Below are 16,265 nucleotides of genomic sequence, written 5' to 3' on the forward strand. Positions count from 1 at the left end.
CCAGGTAAGGCACGAGCTGGATTGGACCCTGAACCAGTATCTTTGGCCAAAGTTTCCACCCGCACAAAGCTGCCCTGAGTCCAACTGAGCGACAGCCTTGGTCAGATGGACGAGTTTATTTAGGAAGTACCAACACTTTATAGATCACCAAGGCACGGTAAACAGTAAACAGATGAAAGACAGAGTCATCAAACAAAGTCGTAATAGAGACATAATAAAAGAACAAAAGGTGCGTTTTCATCCTTCCTGTCTTCCTGTTCTTCTGACAGATCCTTTCTTAAAGTTATCAGCCCCCTTGGAACAAACCCTTCATGACTAGTGTATTGGAAAAGAACAAACATGTTTTGTTCTTTTCAGGGTTAAATGCATCTCTGAAGGGAACACATTCTTTGCCTTTGTCCTAGATACAGAAAGGCGACTTCAACGAATTCTAAATGCCAGTACTTTACAAAGAATTAACACATACTTAGCCCAAGCCTGAAAGAAAGGCTAAGGAGAGATGCATTTTAGAACACTCATAAGCCTACAAGGGGATAGTTTAGATCCATTTGGGGTTGCTACTTGAGGCACTCATATTTTCCATGCCAACAATATAAGCATATGCAAATGTTAGGCAAATTTGTGCTATAGGCCTATGTCCCAAGTCTTCTAAGTACATAGCAACACCCCCCAGGTAGGCTTTGCTTTTTGGTAAGTTAAAAAACCTGATTTTACCAGTTGCTTTAGAAGCTGTTCTGACACTTTCCATGGTAATTAAAGCAAGATTACTGATTTGCCAGCTCACACATTACATTTTTTGAAGTACACACTTAATCATGTAAATCATGAATGCAACAGGGTATTATTTTTTAAAGCACTGAAGACATACAATAGCTTTCTTCACATGTTCAGGTTGAATACATGAAGGGGCAAATCAGAATTCAAGGAGTAAACTCTGCTCTATCAATGACACTGTGGCCACTGGATGCACTCTCCAGCCAACATGTGATCAGCATCAGCCTTAATGAACCCTGGCCAGTCAGGATTCCCATCCCCATCTTGGAACCTCTCTGCACAATGAAGGTGACCCCCTTCAAATTTAACCAACTGTGTGTCAGCTTGGGAGTGTTGCTGGTGAGCACAGCATGAAGATAGAGGACCTAGCCACACGTTTGTGCAGACCCTTCACATGTTCGGAAGTGACCATCTGAAGAGGACTCATGCTTGTTCTTATCCAGGTATGTAGTATTTCACTGGCCTGCCATGAATTTTCAAATACATAGTTAGCAAAAATGCAGCGTGTGGTTCGAGATTCAGTTTGAGCTCTTAAAAACTCCAGCTGTGGCTAAGGCATTTCTCTCACAGAGGAGTAACATTCATCAATAATTTACTCTATGAAATATTTTCCAGAATAACATTTTTGAAACAGAACGTTGGATTTCAGCAAAGCACACCCAAAAGATCCAAAGAGTTACTTTACGCATGATCAAAGGCTTAGGCATATCCAGCAGGGTTTTTTGGGTTTTTTGGGGGGGGGGGGTCCCTTTGGCATGCCAGATCACAAGCTGCTTTTGAAACTCTGCTCATTCACCAAATGGATTGCCATGTGGCTAAGTGACTGCTGTTAAAAAAAGACAAACCTCAAACATCATTGAGCAGTGCTTTGGATCCAAGCAATCAGCCCTTGAGATTTCAGTCTCAATTTTTGCTGAGTGGGGATAATAGTCTTGGAGCTTATAAAATTAGTCAAATTCATTAAAATGGTGACACAAAAATGCTGTAGAGTCAGGTGATTAAATGTAAAAGATAATAAAATTTCACAATAGTATTTTGCATTAGCACTGTAGATGAATTGCAGTTCTTGATTAGTTGAATATTTCTTTTTCCCTTTCTTTTTAACTTTGTAATCTCAATACATTAGATCTGTTTACACTTGCTATAATGCTTTAAACACGATGTAATATTGTTTCTGTAAGCTGCCTTGAGGGCTTTTGTAGTGAAGAAGCAGTGTATGCATTTTTAAAACAGACAAGCAAGCATGCCATATTGTATTGATGTTGGTTTGGTTCCAAAGATGCCCTTTTGCTAGTGGAAAGCCTCTTCCACACACTTAGAGATGCAAAAGAGCACTGCATTACATTTTTTTCATGTGTCTACACCAGAAGAGAGATGGGGGTGCTCATGAGCCTAGGGCTTGTACATGTAATGCTAAAGTACAGTTTAGCGTTACATCCCAATGAGGCCAATGACTCATGTTAAGGCCAACAACTCATGTATTAAGGATGATGGTTTATCATGCAGGGTACAGCAATAAAGGAATGGAATTGACATCTGTAACTACTGTTTGCTATTAATTACATGGTCCTGCACTCTACTAAGACTTTACTCAAGAACTTTTTCTTTCATCTCAAGGCCTCCAGGAAATATGAATACTGAAACAATGCTGAATGGTTACCAGTAACCCTTGTTCTACCTGCTGCATCAATATGCAGCATTCACTTTAATTGGGGTCTCACTGATCCCAATGCCATTCAAAAAAAATATCAGCAAATTCACAGAAGATGCCTCTCTCGATGTATATTAGTTCTGAGAAGTCAAATAAAGCATTCATGATTAAAGGCAGTGCACCATAGATTCTGAATGCTGGAAACAAATAATCATACCCTACCTGTGAGCTTTCCATAGCATCTCACAGGCCACAATTAGAGACAGACTGTTGGCCTAGGTGGACTTTTGGTGTGATCCAGCAGAGCACTGCTGACGAGGTGTACAAATTTTAGTAAGAAAACACTGCATTACACCTGCTTCTATCTGATACTGAGATAATGCATCAGACACAAGGCCATCTGGCTTGTTTCTCCAACATTAAACAAGCAACTATTGAGTAATAAAATGCATGCGGAATTAGTAATTCGTCTGTTTTTCTTTCTTGCATAGTATTATTGATATATACCCTACAACAAATTGTGCCATATTGCAGACGGTATGCTTTTTAAGATGGCAGGATGCATTACAAAGGCAATACTTACGCAGTGCGTACAACGAAAGGATTATTCCAGCCAGGCAAAACCCTTCAAAAAACCTGAGTGTGCTGAACATCGTCACATTCACTGACAGGGCCACAGTCAGTCCAAATATCAGAATGAATAGAACAGAGAAGAGCAGCACTGGCCGACGACCAAACCTATAGAAGGAAAAAAAGGAACAAAGCCAAATGTATTTCATACTCAACGTGTCATTTTCCCAACCTATCTTTCATAAAACTTTGATTCTTAACCTTCTCTATGGACACACTTAGGGAGCAATATCATGCAGGAGATCTGTAATCAGGATATTCTGCATTTTTAAAATTTTAATACTTTGGGAGGAAAACACTGCTTTTACCTGGTGCCTAAAAGTTAGAAAGGCAGGCACTAATCAAGTGCTTTTAGGGATGGCAATGCACAACCAGGGTGCCAACACAGTTGTGGCCCTGCCTCCAGATGTCATCTGTTTATCTCAGATGGTAGGCATGGAATGATACTGTTATGGTTCTTATTGGATTAAAGGGGGAATAAAAAGGAGAAGTTCAGTATAGCAGAGGCATCTAGAGAAGGGCCTCCAATGACAATATAAATGAGTGCAAAAGCTCATATGGGAAGAGTTATCCCTTCAGAAACCTTGCTCCCAAGCTGAGTATGACTTTACAGGTCCAAATCAGCTCTTTGAACTGTCCCCAGAAACAAATGGAAAGCCAGGTTCTCATAAATCCAGGAGCCGGGAGCCTGTGGCAATCCAGAGGGGATGAAGATCCACTGGGTGTGTGAAAGTGCTTTGGTGTGCATGAAGTAGCTCTCTAAATTTCTTATTTTATTTGTTATACTTTCATCCAGACTTTTTCAGTAAACTCAGGGCAGCTACAGCAGTAATCATAATCTGGCCCAAAAGCGTGGTTTGAGGAAAAATTAAAAATGATAAAAGCCTTTTCATTCACAAACATTTTGGTGCTCCTATTTTCTACCAAAATACCCAGCATGTACATAAAAGGAATTTCAAGGGAAATACCCCCCCAAACACCCAGAAATCCCTCCAGGTTTTTTTTAATTAAAGATGTTATATCTAGTCCTTAAGTAGCCTGCTGTGCTGGTGACTCAAGTTCCAGCTGGCAAAGTGGAAGCAGGTGGAGGTGCCATTTATGACAGCTGTGTCATAGATTGCAGCCATTATCTAGATAAAATCCAAGTCCTAACAGCTAATCTAGCTTCAAGTACGTAACGTGTTTAATAAACCATAGTCTCAGTCTCTGTTGGTTACCAAGCAACAGGAAGATGCTCCTATCAGAGATCTAACAATGATTTCACTTTTCTTAGTTCGGTTTATTTTCATATAAGCAAAATCATTAGGGAAACATTTCCCACAGTAACTATTTTTTCAGTCCAACAGAGGTGATTTTCTGACTGAGGCAAAGATTTGCAGTTTTGCATCACACACCCCTGCCCCATCTCACCCTTTTTGTTCTCTGTGGAAGCAGACCTGTTAAGAAGAATCCCAGCAGCTTCAACAACATGTGAGAAAAACCATAAGATCACTTGCAATACACAACATATTTTGGATATCTCAAAAATGAAGTTCAGGCCATTTGGTACTGCCAGAGGTTGTTCTCTTTATGTTTCTGATTATATGAAACATGTCCAGCTATGTAGATCCACGTGCATCATCAGGCTTCCACATGTATCACTTGTTCAATCAGGTACTACAGGAGTATATCTGATGCCCATTGGAATGCCCATCACACAGGGTGGATGCTATACATTGCTTTTCAACACAACACATATAAAAATGCACATCTTCATCTATATACTTGCACTACTCGTGTAAAAATATTTTGTTTTAAAGCATAGCTAATGTTGAATCAACATGCAAAAACGAAGTTACTACTAATCTGCTCCCTTTCCCAAATACAAGAATTTAAAAAAAAAAAAGTTATTTTTTTTAATTACTGGATTTGCCAGCATTTTATGCCTGCTATTCAGATTTGTATATAATTTGTATGTCAGCCTTCTCTTTTCTTACTGGTAGTGGGACCCCATGATTGGAAAAGAATAGGGTTTTATGTGCCTCTGACGGAATTACATTTCTCTATTGGGGAAAGATATCATTTCTAGTTAAGTAGCACTTTTGTTTTCCCTGCTCTATCCTCTCCCCCTTTTTTATATTGTTACATACTGGCACAGAGCTAGGCCAGCCACTTCTGCAAAGCTACCACAGCTTAATAAAATTGGGCTGACAGCCAGCTTTAGGGCAAGAACATCACCTAAAGCCATCCATACTAACTTAAACACCTACTTTAAAAATTAAAATGACTTCATTTTCCACAACATCATCAATCAGTGGCAAGTCAGCTGTGAAATATGTTGCTTTTGTGACACATGAATTGAAATGGAATGCTATGGAAGAGGCAACAGCATTCAAGGGGGAAAATGCAGTTTCCTTGAGAAAAGTAATTTTATAATGATCTGGAGAGACATATTTATCACCTTTAATCTACGTGTGAATTCTCACTTACCAGTCAGCTATACATCCTGTTATTAGGTAACCAAAAATTAATCCTACAAGCAGAGAGAATTTTGCGATGTGGACTTTCCAGGAAGACTCACAAACAAGATCCCACTAGAAAAGAAGAAAAATAAATGTATTTTAAATGCATGCCATTATTCTCATACTGCAAACAGAACTGCATACAGCAGAGACAGCCAGTGTGGTAGCCACCAGAAGTAGATGAACTAAACACCCATCATCCCTGACCAGTGGCTATACTGGTTGGAGCTGATGAGAGTTGGAGCCCAACAGCATCTGGAGGCCATAGGTTTCCATGGCTGAAGCCCCTCATACTATGTGGAATATTAAAAGGCATCAAACAATATATTTAAAGCATCTTACCCAAGTCACATACATTTTATAGAGATATTAGAATTGCCTTTCTGGATTAGCCCATACTTCACTGGTTCCAGCATTCTGTTCCTAATTGTAGGTTGCTAAGAGCCTCTTGAAGCTCTCAAACATGGTATGAGTGAGAGTCACTCACTCTTGCTTGTGCCCAGGATCTGGTATTTACTGGTATATTCCCTTTGAATATGCAAGCACCTTTTCAGCTATTATGGGTAGGGATGGGGGAGAATATCTGACAAAATCAAACCTGGTACCGGATCCCAACTGAATAGTTTGCTATCCCTTCAGAACGGCACCAATCCCTTGCGGCAGGCCGCAGCTGTACGCAGCACGGAGTTTGCGGCCGTCACTGCAATCTACAAGAATTTTTTTTCTAAATTCTCCCCCTATTTTATGTAATTTTGACACTGAGCCATGCTACCCGCCTCACCCCACCCCCGCCCCTTTCGTTGCTGCTGTCCTGAGCTAACCAAGGGCTGTCTCTCTCTCTCTTTTTGTGCTAAGTGTTCTGTTTTTTGATCCTGAAGTCTGAATTTCAGTTATAAAGCTGTTCAAAAATAATGTTCCTTTATTCTGTCTTAAGCAGAAGAAAGGGAAACCATGCTATGAACTTACAATCCTTCTACATTCCTCAGAATACTCCAGTGAAAAACTGAAGTATTTACAACTAATAAGATTGGCAGATTCTAACAATTATTTGTAATCTATTTGCTAGTAGTGATGTTTTTATCATTGCTTCCTGGACAACATTAAAAATAGAATGATTAAAACATTTACGACTCCATGAAATTTGGACAAGCTTTGTGGGAGTTCATCCCACCAAGTAGCCTACCACATGCTGCTGCGCCACTTTCCCAGCTGTAGCAGTGCTGATGCTCACTGGAACCAGGATGGGGCAGGACAGAGTGGTGGAGATACCTGCACCCCCACCACTGCCATCAACCTGATGCTCCCCTGTTCTTTCCCCCACCCCACCCCATCCCAGTTTCAGCAAATGCCAGCATTGCTATAGCCAAGAGGGTGATCCAGTGGTGGCACCTCAAACACCACAACTGTAAGACATTGGGTTGTATTCAACATACAGCTAAGTTGAATATTCCATCAGCGCAATGATTCTTCCTGGCATAATGGATCGTTCTCCCCTTCTCCCCCTGTGTACCCCCTAAATCTGTCCTGGTGGTTCCCACAACTCTCTGGAGCAGATTATTATTATTATTACATAAATTTATATCCCGCCATTCCTCCTAGTAGGAGCCCAGGGCGGCAAACAAAAACACTCTAAAACATCTTAAAAACAAAATACTTTAAAATATATTAAAACAAGCATCTTCAAAAACATCTTTAAAAAAAGTTTTAAAAAACATCTAAAAAGGTAATTCCAACACAAACGCAGACTGGGATAAGATAAGATATGGGGATGATGCGGAAAACACGTTGGGCAAGGAGGGGGGAATCCCCTTGCACTAAGTGAAGTCATTCCACTAGCACAAAAGTTTAGCACACCCATTATCATTGGCTGAAAGAGGCGTTCACTGGACACAGTACATCACCTACTAATTCATAATGCCATCTTACAACATGAAACAGCAGCTCCCAAATGCTGACACTGGCTGTCCCAGATAAACAAGCCTCCCCCAGAAGTTCTTACTAGTCACAGGGGTAGGGATTTGGCTCATATTTCAACACAGGCTGAGCTGTAGGGGTGGACAACCTGAGCTGCTTGGCTGCATTTCACAGAAAGAAAGAAAGAAAGAAAGAAAGAAAGAAAGAAAGAAAGAAAGAAAGAAAGAAAGAAAGAAAGAAAGAAAGAAAGAAAGAAAGAAAGAAAGAAAGAAAGAAAGAAAGAAAGAAAGAAAGAAAGAAAGAAAGAAAGAAAGAAAGAAAGAAAGAAAGAAAGAAAGAAAGAAAGAAAGAAAGAAAGAAAGAAAGAAAGAACCCTCTGACAGATTACCCCCAAGCAAATGTTACCCTCAAAAACTTCCCCATCCCTCTTCTCTCCCCTTAGGGTAATGGCTGGCATTCAGCATGAGTGGGCTGCAAGGGCCCATCTCCTGCACTGGCTGTTCTTGCCACCATTAGCGATCTTTATAGACCTGTCAGCCACTGCTTGCAGGTAAAAGGCCTTTCCCCAGGCAGCTACTGACAATGTGTGATGTGAACTAGTGAAGCTGAGAGAGGAAGCCACACAGAGAACATCTGATGTCTCGCAGTTCTGTACACAATGTAACACAAACCAAATCCCCAAACTTGCCACTGTTATGAGCTCTGATTTCTCCCCTCATTAGAGGGTGAAATGTCACGTTTATTCCCTCAAAACCAGCTAGGTGCCATTCCTGCAGCTACACAGCACAGCTGCTTATTTCCCTCTAGGCTACGCCACTGAATAATATTTTAAAATGCAAAGGTATGCAGCAAGGCTTTGCCTTTCTCTTTCTTGAAAAGGAACAGATTCATGACCTGATGCTGTCCTGTGTTCAATATTTTCAAATCATGTACCATTGCATACATACAGGAGATAAGCTTGGCTTCAATGACAAATACTTTCCCCTCTCTGATTACTTTGTTGTGTCTGCAGGATCCCCAGTTGAACAAAGCTTAATTATATGCACCTGCTCTGACATTAGCCTGAAGGAGGACTTGCTAGTCTGGGGATTTGCACATCGGTCCAAATCTCCCACCTTCCGTTTTGAAAGTCCATCTGAGAGATTAGAAGCAGCTCAGTCCTAAAGGCTACTGATATTTTTCTCATCCACTCCAATTGGCCCTACTTATTCAGAAGCTTCCCTCTGCTCCAAGTACATCCCCCCCCCCCAAAATCATGGCGCTAAGTAAACTACTCCAAAAGTAGTCTCATCTTACCTTTGAAACGTAAAGGTTTCTCAAGATGTTCTGCCAGCACCCATATAGGCCTGGAATCAATCAGCCCAGGGAGATCATGATTCAGGCTACGATGCAACCATAAACAAGGTCCTGTCCTTTCTGTGCTAGCCTTTGCCCGCCTGGTGCTCTGCAGATGGTCTGATTACAACTCCCATCAATCCCAGACTGCACAGCCATGCTGCGTAGGGTTGATGGGAGCTGCAGAGTAGAGAATCGGGTTGGCAGACGCTGCTATGCAAATTCTTAAGGGACTGGGGCAAGACTCCCTTGTGCAAAGGTATATTTAAATTGGATGTTAGTTCCTGGAAAATCAGTGCTTTTTTCCTTTACCGCAAGGGCCGAACACCCAACCACTCCCCTAGTCAAGATACCCTGTCTTGTCCAGTGGGCAGATAAAAAAATGATCCTGCACTGAAAATCACTGCATACCTCTCAGCCTTATCCACCTAGGGCTGAGATCCCTGACAAAGCCTTTCTGCATTCTTCCACGGTATGCTCTGGCATGAAGCACCTGGTGATTTCAAGGGCTACAAACTGATGAAAGTGTCATGGGTTTTGCATTCATTGAAGGAACTCCAGTAGCACCCATAATAAAGGTGTGGGGAGCCTTTGACCCTACATATGTTGCTGAACTACAACACCCATCAGCCCCAGCATGCATGGCCAGTGGCCAGGGATAATGGGAGTTGTAGTTCAGCAACATCTGGAGGGCCAAAGGTTCCCCACACCTGCCATAATAATACCTCTTGTCCCACATAATCAGTACTGGGGAAAGCTGATGCCACTTCCACACATTGTAGCCCAGGGGGGCTGCTTTAACAATGCCTTCATGCTTTTTAGCTACATGGGGGTGGGGGGAGAGAAGAGCTGCAATATTGCTGGAGTAGAAAACGCAGAAGATCCTGGCATCATCATCATCATTATTAAGATTTATTGCACTCCCTTCACCAAATGATCCCAGGGCGGATCACAACAATTTTAAAATACATCATTAAAAACAGTAAAAAGCAACCTATTTAACAGCAACAATTTAAATATTCTTCTCTCCCCCCTCCATTTCTGTCCCCCTTTGTTTCTCCTCTTCCTTTCCTCTTGCCCATCAGCAGCACTTCGTGAGGAAGGTGGAGCCAAAGACAGAGCAAGAGCTGCATCAAGGAGTTCTAGAGCTGAGTGACTGAATAGGGAGCTGTTAACCCAGCAAGGGTCCAGAGGAGACCATGAAGTTTATAACCACCTCCTGGGTCATCTGGTGTGTCATTAGTCATAGCAGAGTCTTCCCCCTCCTCCCCGAGCAAACCCTTGCATCTGAGGAGACCCAGGCAACAGAGCCTTCTGGCAGCCAAATGGTCACTCCCACGCTGACTCTGGGCTTCCCACTGGGTCCTTTACTCTTGAGGTCCGGGTGGCAAAGGGGCAGAATCGGGGATCAAGGCTAGGGCTCTCAATGTCGCTGGATGGGTTGTCTGGGCACTCTGGCGAGCCATTCATGAGCTCAGGGACTTCAGGCTCCCTTGAGATTTGTGGGCTCTTTCAGGTCCTAAGTTGTACTGGGTTCTCCACAGAGTCCCATGCCTCAGAGGTGGTCTCTCCAGGAGTAGTGGTTGGCAGGGAGCACAGGGTAGTGTTGTTTACCTGGCTTCCCAATGCCAGGGTTAACTGCTAGTTACCAAGAGGGAGAGGGTCTAGGGTGGCCAGAACAATGAAGGCACAGCAGTGGGAGCATCAAATTGGCTCTGCCGGCCCCATGCCAGCATCCCCTCCAGCTCACCTATCCCGCTCTCAGTGACCCCGGCATTTAGAAGCCAGGGAAGCAATGCTGCCTCGCCCTCTGCTACTGTTCACTGGGGTCAGGGCTATCCAGGATCGATGATGCTATGACCCAAGGTTGCCGTAAGTGCAGAAAACTTGAACTCAGGCCAGTATGCGCATATAGGCTTCAACAATACACACGAGTTTAAAAATGATTCAAAAATACTTCTTATTCATCTGACCAGTAAGGGGAGGTGCCTGTGTGCTGAATGCTTAGCAATACATGCCAAGCAGAGGCCACAGCGTCATACATATGCATAAGAGCCAGCAGCTGCAGTTACTAAGGAGTAATGTCCCATTATGTTCAATGACGCTATTTCCAAGTAATCATACACAAGATTTCACAGTAAACCTAGAGAAGTTAAGAATGGAGATTCAGCTATCACAGAACAATACAAAAAGGTATTTAATTCTTAGGGAAAAGTGGTTTTTTGTTTGCAACCAAACTGCATTTTAGACTCTGAGGAGAAAGCTATGGAAACGGAAGGATTCTGTTATGGCAACAGAATTTAATTTTTTCTTCCACCACCCTTATAAAAAGCCCTCCCAGATATTTTAAAATACTGTTTGTTCATTTGGCATTGTTACTAGTGGATACAAACAGGCACAGCAGAAATTCAGTCATTTGCTATCTCCATTTACTTGTTTACTTATTGCAGCAGAGAAATGTGCAGACTAATTTAATGAGATAACCTGTTCCTTTGACATTCTGTCAGCCCTAATAATATTACTTCCTATTACAGTTCATAACATTATAACTGATGGAATTTCCCTCTGGCCACAAGGTTTAACAATTTAAATACCACATAGCCCATTTACATCAGATGTTGAGTCTCCAATAGGTACTGGGGAGGTGCACAAACCTCCAATAGGGCCTTGGCATAATTGCCAGCCCCACCAATTTGCAAAACATAATAGTAGGCATGATCACACATTTCCCAGCTTCAGTGTTGCTTCTGTTTCCTTGTATTTGGCAAAATAATGAATTGCATACTAAGTGATTTCAGAAACATGGTTGCCTCAGCCTTTTCACCAGAGGCAAAAGGGCTGAGTTGCGACAACATCTCCATAGCTGACTAGCCTGCTCTGGCGGCAGCAGCACACCTCCATATTATATTATATCTGGCAATAAAGCAAGCCACTCAATGAACTGAACATATACATTAGTTATAGAAGATGCAAAGAGATAATGGCTGCTTTCACTTCTAAGCAGCTGCATGCCTGCTGTTAACCCCTATCACAAAGCAATTCCTTATGGATGAGAGCAAGAGTTTTTATTATTTATTTTTTTAAAACCTTATACTCTGCCTTTTTTCACCCAGCAAACTCAGGGTGGCTTATAAAACAAAACCTTGTAGCAATAGAAAAATCAACAAAATTTCAAACAGCATAACACACAACCATCAAGGGAAAAGTACTAAAATAACAAGTAATGAGAACATTCAGCCAAATGCCTTCTTCAACAGTGATGCCTTAGCCTGCTTTAGAACCTACCTGGAAGAAGAGATAACCCTCTAGCATAATTCACTAATAAGCAAAAACCCATTGTGATTTAAGAATATACCAATAGCCAACAGATATTTCAATCAAACTTTAAAAAGCAGGGAAATTGGACAGCTACAGTGAATGCACCAGGGGAGCAGGAGACCTGACCTTGTCAAATTTGTCAAAATGCAAACACAATTTGGGTTGGTCTTTCACAGTCCAATCCACTTCCTGTGTAGCTTGGATTAATCTGGTAACAGGGGAAGGGAAGGGAAGGGGAAGGAGGGAGAAGGGTAGAGTAGGTTTGATCATTTGCCTGCTTATTGAGTTCAATAGAATTCACTCCTGTACAATCATGCTTAGGATAGGTGAAACTGACCTGGGGAAGAGGCAGGGAGGGGGAGGAGAGGGAGCAAGCTGAAGAGGTGGGAGGGGGGAAGAGGAGGGGGACAGGGAAGGGAGGGGAGAAGATTGGGTAGGTGGGCACTGGACAGAGGGAAAACTCCTTTCCTTTCCAAAAGAAAAACATTATAAACTGTATCATAATTTTTCAGGATTACCCTCACCTTTCTGTTCTACAGCAGACACACGTAGTCTCCCATGGAAATTTAAACCAAAGTTGTCCGTAGCCACCCCCACACCAGACATTTATTTCACTTTAGACAGTCATGGCTTCTCCCAAAGAATCTTGGGAAGTGTACTTTGTGAAGGGTGCTGAGAGTTGTCAGGAGACACCCTACTCCCCTCACAGAGCTACAATCACCAAAAGAGGGGCTGACTGTTAAACCACACTGGAGCTCTGTCAGGGGAATAGGAGTCTCCTCACAACTCTCAGCACCCTTCACAAACTACACTTGGGGGAAGGAGGACTGCTTAAAGTGGAATAGATGTCTGGCATGGGTGTAGCCTCCTGATTAGCCAAGACAAACAGCTGTTACTCTGGCTGATAGAACACTGACAGGTGGTTCATACTGAGCATGCATACACTATTATTGACTCCAATGTTAAAGTTCTTAAATTAATTAAAAATCAGCCATGCATTTTTTTAAACTTTTAAATGGCAGATGTTGAAGGTAAGAGTATGGGGCAAGGTCAGTAACAGGATTACATGTACTTTGTGAAATGGCTGATTTTTTTTTTTTTCAATAATTTTTATTCAGATTTTCATAAAACATACAAGACAAAATCATAAAACATTCAAAGACAAAAAACAAAATCAAAAATAGTTAAACAAAAAGAAAAAAAGAAAAAAAAAAAACAAAAATAAAAAATAAAGAGTAAAATATTGACTTCCCATTTGTCAAAGATCAAATCAGTTATAAGTCTATAATATATAACAATCCTGTCTCTTAAGTCATATTATAAAATCACTTTCCTCCAGTAGTTATCTTACTTAATCATCAAATCTCATAAACATTACTTTATTCTTTCCACAAAAAGTCAAAGAGAGGTTTCAATTCTTTAAGAAATATATCTATCAATTTTTTTTTCCAGATAAGCATATCGATTAATCCGTCTCATTACTAATTATGATAATCTTATTGTCATAACCATAGTCAAAATAAACATTTCAATTAATCCATCACATCAGAATCTGTTAGGTTCAGTAATTTCAGTAGCCATTGTTCTATTATCCCTATTAGTTCCATTTTCCATCTTCCATCTTCAGTAGTCTTGTTAAGTCCAATAATTTCAGTATCCAATCTTCCATTATCAGTATTCCATAATAATCTTGCTGTCAAAGCCATAGTCATATAGTAAGAGTCTGATGGGAATTACCTCTATCCCAAATATTTTCTTGCCATCCATTCTGAATAGGTTGCTGAAATACTGCTGTAAAATCATATCTCTGTTCTTTTTTTCAAAATACACTGGGTCATCTCTTGAAAGTTTTTCCATTGTCACATGGCTGCAGTTAATTCCATAGATTTTCTCTATATTGGGCTCCATCACATCATTCCAGTCCAGAAGATTATCCATGCCATTGATAACTTTATCTCTAGAATCTTCATTAATTTCTTCAGAGATAACATTGAGTTCCAAACAATAGATTTTATTTCTAAAGTCCATAGACTCCAAATCTTGTTCCTGTTCCACGTTTGTTCCAATCTCCGGGATCTCCTCTCTCACAGGGACCCCTGTTCCAGTCTCCAGGGTCTCCTCTCTCACAGGGACCCCTGTTCCAGTCTCCAGGGTATCCTCTCTCACAAGGACCCCTATGTCTTTAATCTCCTGTGTCTCCAAACAATAAATTTTGTTTCTAAAGTCCATAGACTCCAAATCTTTTTCCTGTTCCACGTTTGTTCCAATCTCCGGGGTCTCCTCTCTCACAGGGACCCCTTCCAGGGTCACCTCTCTCACAGGGACCCCTATATCTTTAATCTCCTGCTTCATTTTACTCAATTCAATTTTCAGCTCCTTACAACCCTGTCGCAGGTTTTGTTTCGTTATCTCAATCTCATCCATTATTTTCTGAAACATAGTTATTTCCAGCTTCTCAGCCACTTTCTTAATTGCCATTTTAAAAAAAAAATATAGGAAAACCACTTCTTATTTCAGCAACAATTGGGTTAATACTCCAAACTTGGTGACATCACAGTATAAACAGAGCAGACAGCCTTATCTCTCCATGCTTAAGTAAACAAAATGCAGTTCCCAGGATCGAAACAATTAATGGCGGTCGTCAGAAAACAGATTCGTCAAAATAAAATAGACCAAAAAGAGAGTAGTCTCAGACAATATAATATTCTTCAAAATAAAAATCTGGAATAGAAATCCCTCTTCTGTGTATATCTTTAGAATGCAAATCCAGGACAGCTTTTTGCAACAAAAACAGAGATAAGCTATTAATTAGTGAGTAGCAGAGAGAAGTTATGGCTCCCCAGTGAGATGTCAAAAACCGATCAATCTGGCAAATCTCTTTTAAACAGCAACAATTTAAGTCAAGTAAAAGAAAAATATAGAAAGAAGGGTGCTTGCCTGTTAGTGCGTTCTCTCTTAGAAGATAAGATGAACGTTCGCTTTTCCAGATAGAGCTTGTTGTTAAAAATCCGTCCCACCTTCGTCGGCTGGACCTCGTCCCATAAATTAATGAGATCTGGTCGTCCCAACAAAAATAGGCTTTGAGGTTAATCTCTTCGTTTCTCCCTACCCGGGAGAAGTTTAATCAGTCAAAAAAAAGAAAAAATCTGACTGATATATCTGAATAAGCTTCTTTTGAGGCAGGAGCCCGTCTCAAAAGCAGGCACAGGCTAAGTCACCCTTCCCGGAAGTCCGTGAAATGGCTGATTTTTAATTAATTTCAACAAATTATGAGACCACTGACAGAAAAAGTCCCACAGGGGTCTGGATTTTTTCCCTCTTGTTTTACACTTTGAACTCTAGATTCTCTCTGAGTGTTTTGTGTATCACTATGAAAACTTACGAGGGTTGTTAAGCAATCATTTCTGAGTTCAGAATTATAATTTGATAAGATTTTGTTTTGAAATGAGTTTATGGGAAGCAGTAGAGCGGCCTGGGAGGTATTTCAATTTAAGATGGCAGAATGTGAAAGATCCATGCTGGCTATGGTATACAGCCACTCTTGTGGGGGTATAATACAGCTGTAAGTAGCAACTAACCCAACCTTTCCCAACCAGTGTGCCTCCAGATGTTGTTGGACCACAATTCCCATCTTTCCTGACCATTGGCAATGCTGTCTGAGGCTGATAGGACTTGTGGTCCAACAACATCTGGAGGCACACTGGTTGGGAAAGGCTGAACTAACCTAATATAAACCAGGAAAAGGGCTCTAAAAGTGGTCATGATAATGACCACACTTGGGCTTGCTTCAATGTTGCAGTTTAGAGATCAGTGTTCAGTGATCCTACATATGCCCTCTCATTCAAGAACCCAAGAAGTGTCCTACTAGATCAGATCAAGATTCACCTCATCCAACATTCTTTATAAGAATTGGAATTTTACTGGATTTGTTTTAAAGATGTTTTATTGTTTATCGCTTGCTGTTTGCTGCCCTGGGCTCCTATTAGGCTGGATGATGGCTAGAGAGCAAGTGGCGAAAGACGTGTGTGAGGCTGATCAGGCATGAGTAAAACATCATAACCATGCCTACAGTGTGGCAGCAAGGGTGGCAAAGAAGGCCCACTTCTCTGCCTCCATCGCATCCTCAAGTAGCTGTCTAGTGG

At 41.3% G+C, this 16,265-nt stretch overlaps 1 protein-coding gene across 2 annotated transcripts in view; it reads right to left on the minus strand.

Moving 5' to 3' along the window:
* The window catches only part of SLC22A23 (solute carrier family 22 member 23), a 147,166-nt gene that overhangs the window by 108,279 nt on the left and 22,622 nt on the right, over window positions 1–16,265 (minus strand). For both annotated transcript variants that reach the window (XM_061590951.1, XM_061590961.1), the window contains exons 2-3: window positions 5,525–5,628; window positions 3,009–3,163 (exon numbers count right to left, since the gene is read on the minus strand). In XM_061590951.1, the coding sequence (XP_061446935.1) occupies window positions 3,009–3,163; window positions 5,525–5,628 (259 nt within the window). The remainder of the gene's footprint in view (window positions 1–3,008; window positions 3,164–5,524; window positions 5,629–16,265) is intronic.

The sequence above is a fragment of the Rhineura floridana genome, chromosome 1, assembly GCF_030035675.1.
Source record: "Rhineura floridana isolate rRhiFlo1 chromosome 1, rRhiFlo1.hap2, whole genome shotgun sequence".
NCBI classification, from domain to species: domain Eukaryota; kingdom Metazoa; phylum Chordata; class Lepidosauria; order Squamata; family Rhineuridae; genus Rhineura; species Rhineura floridana.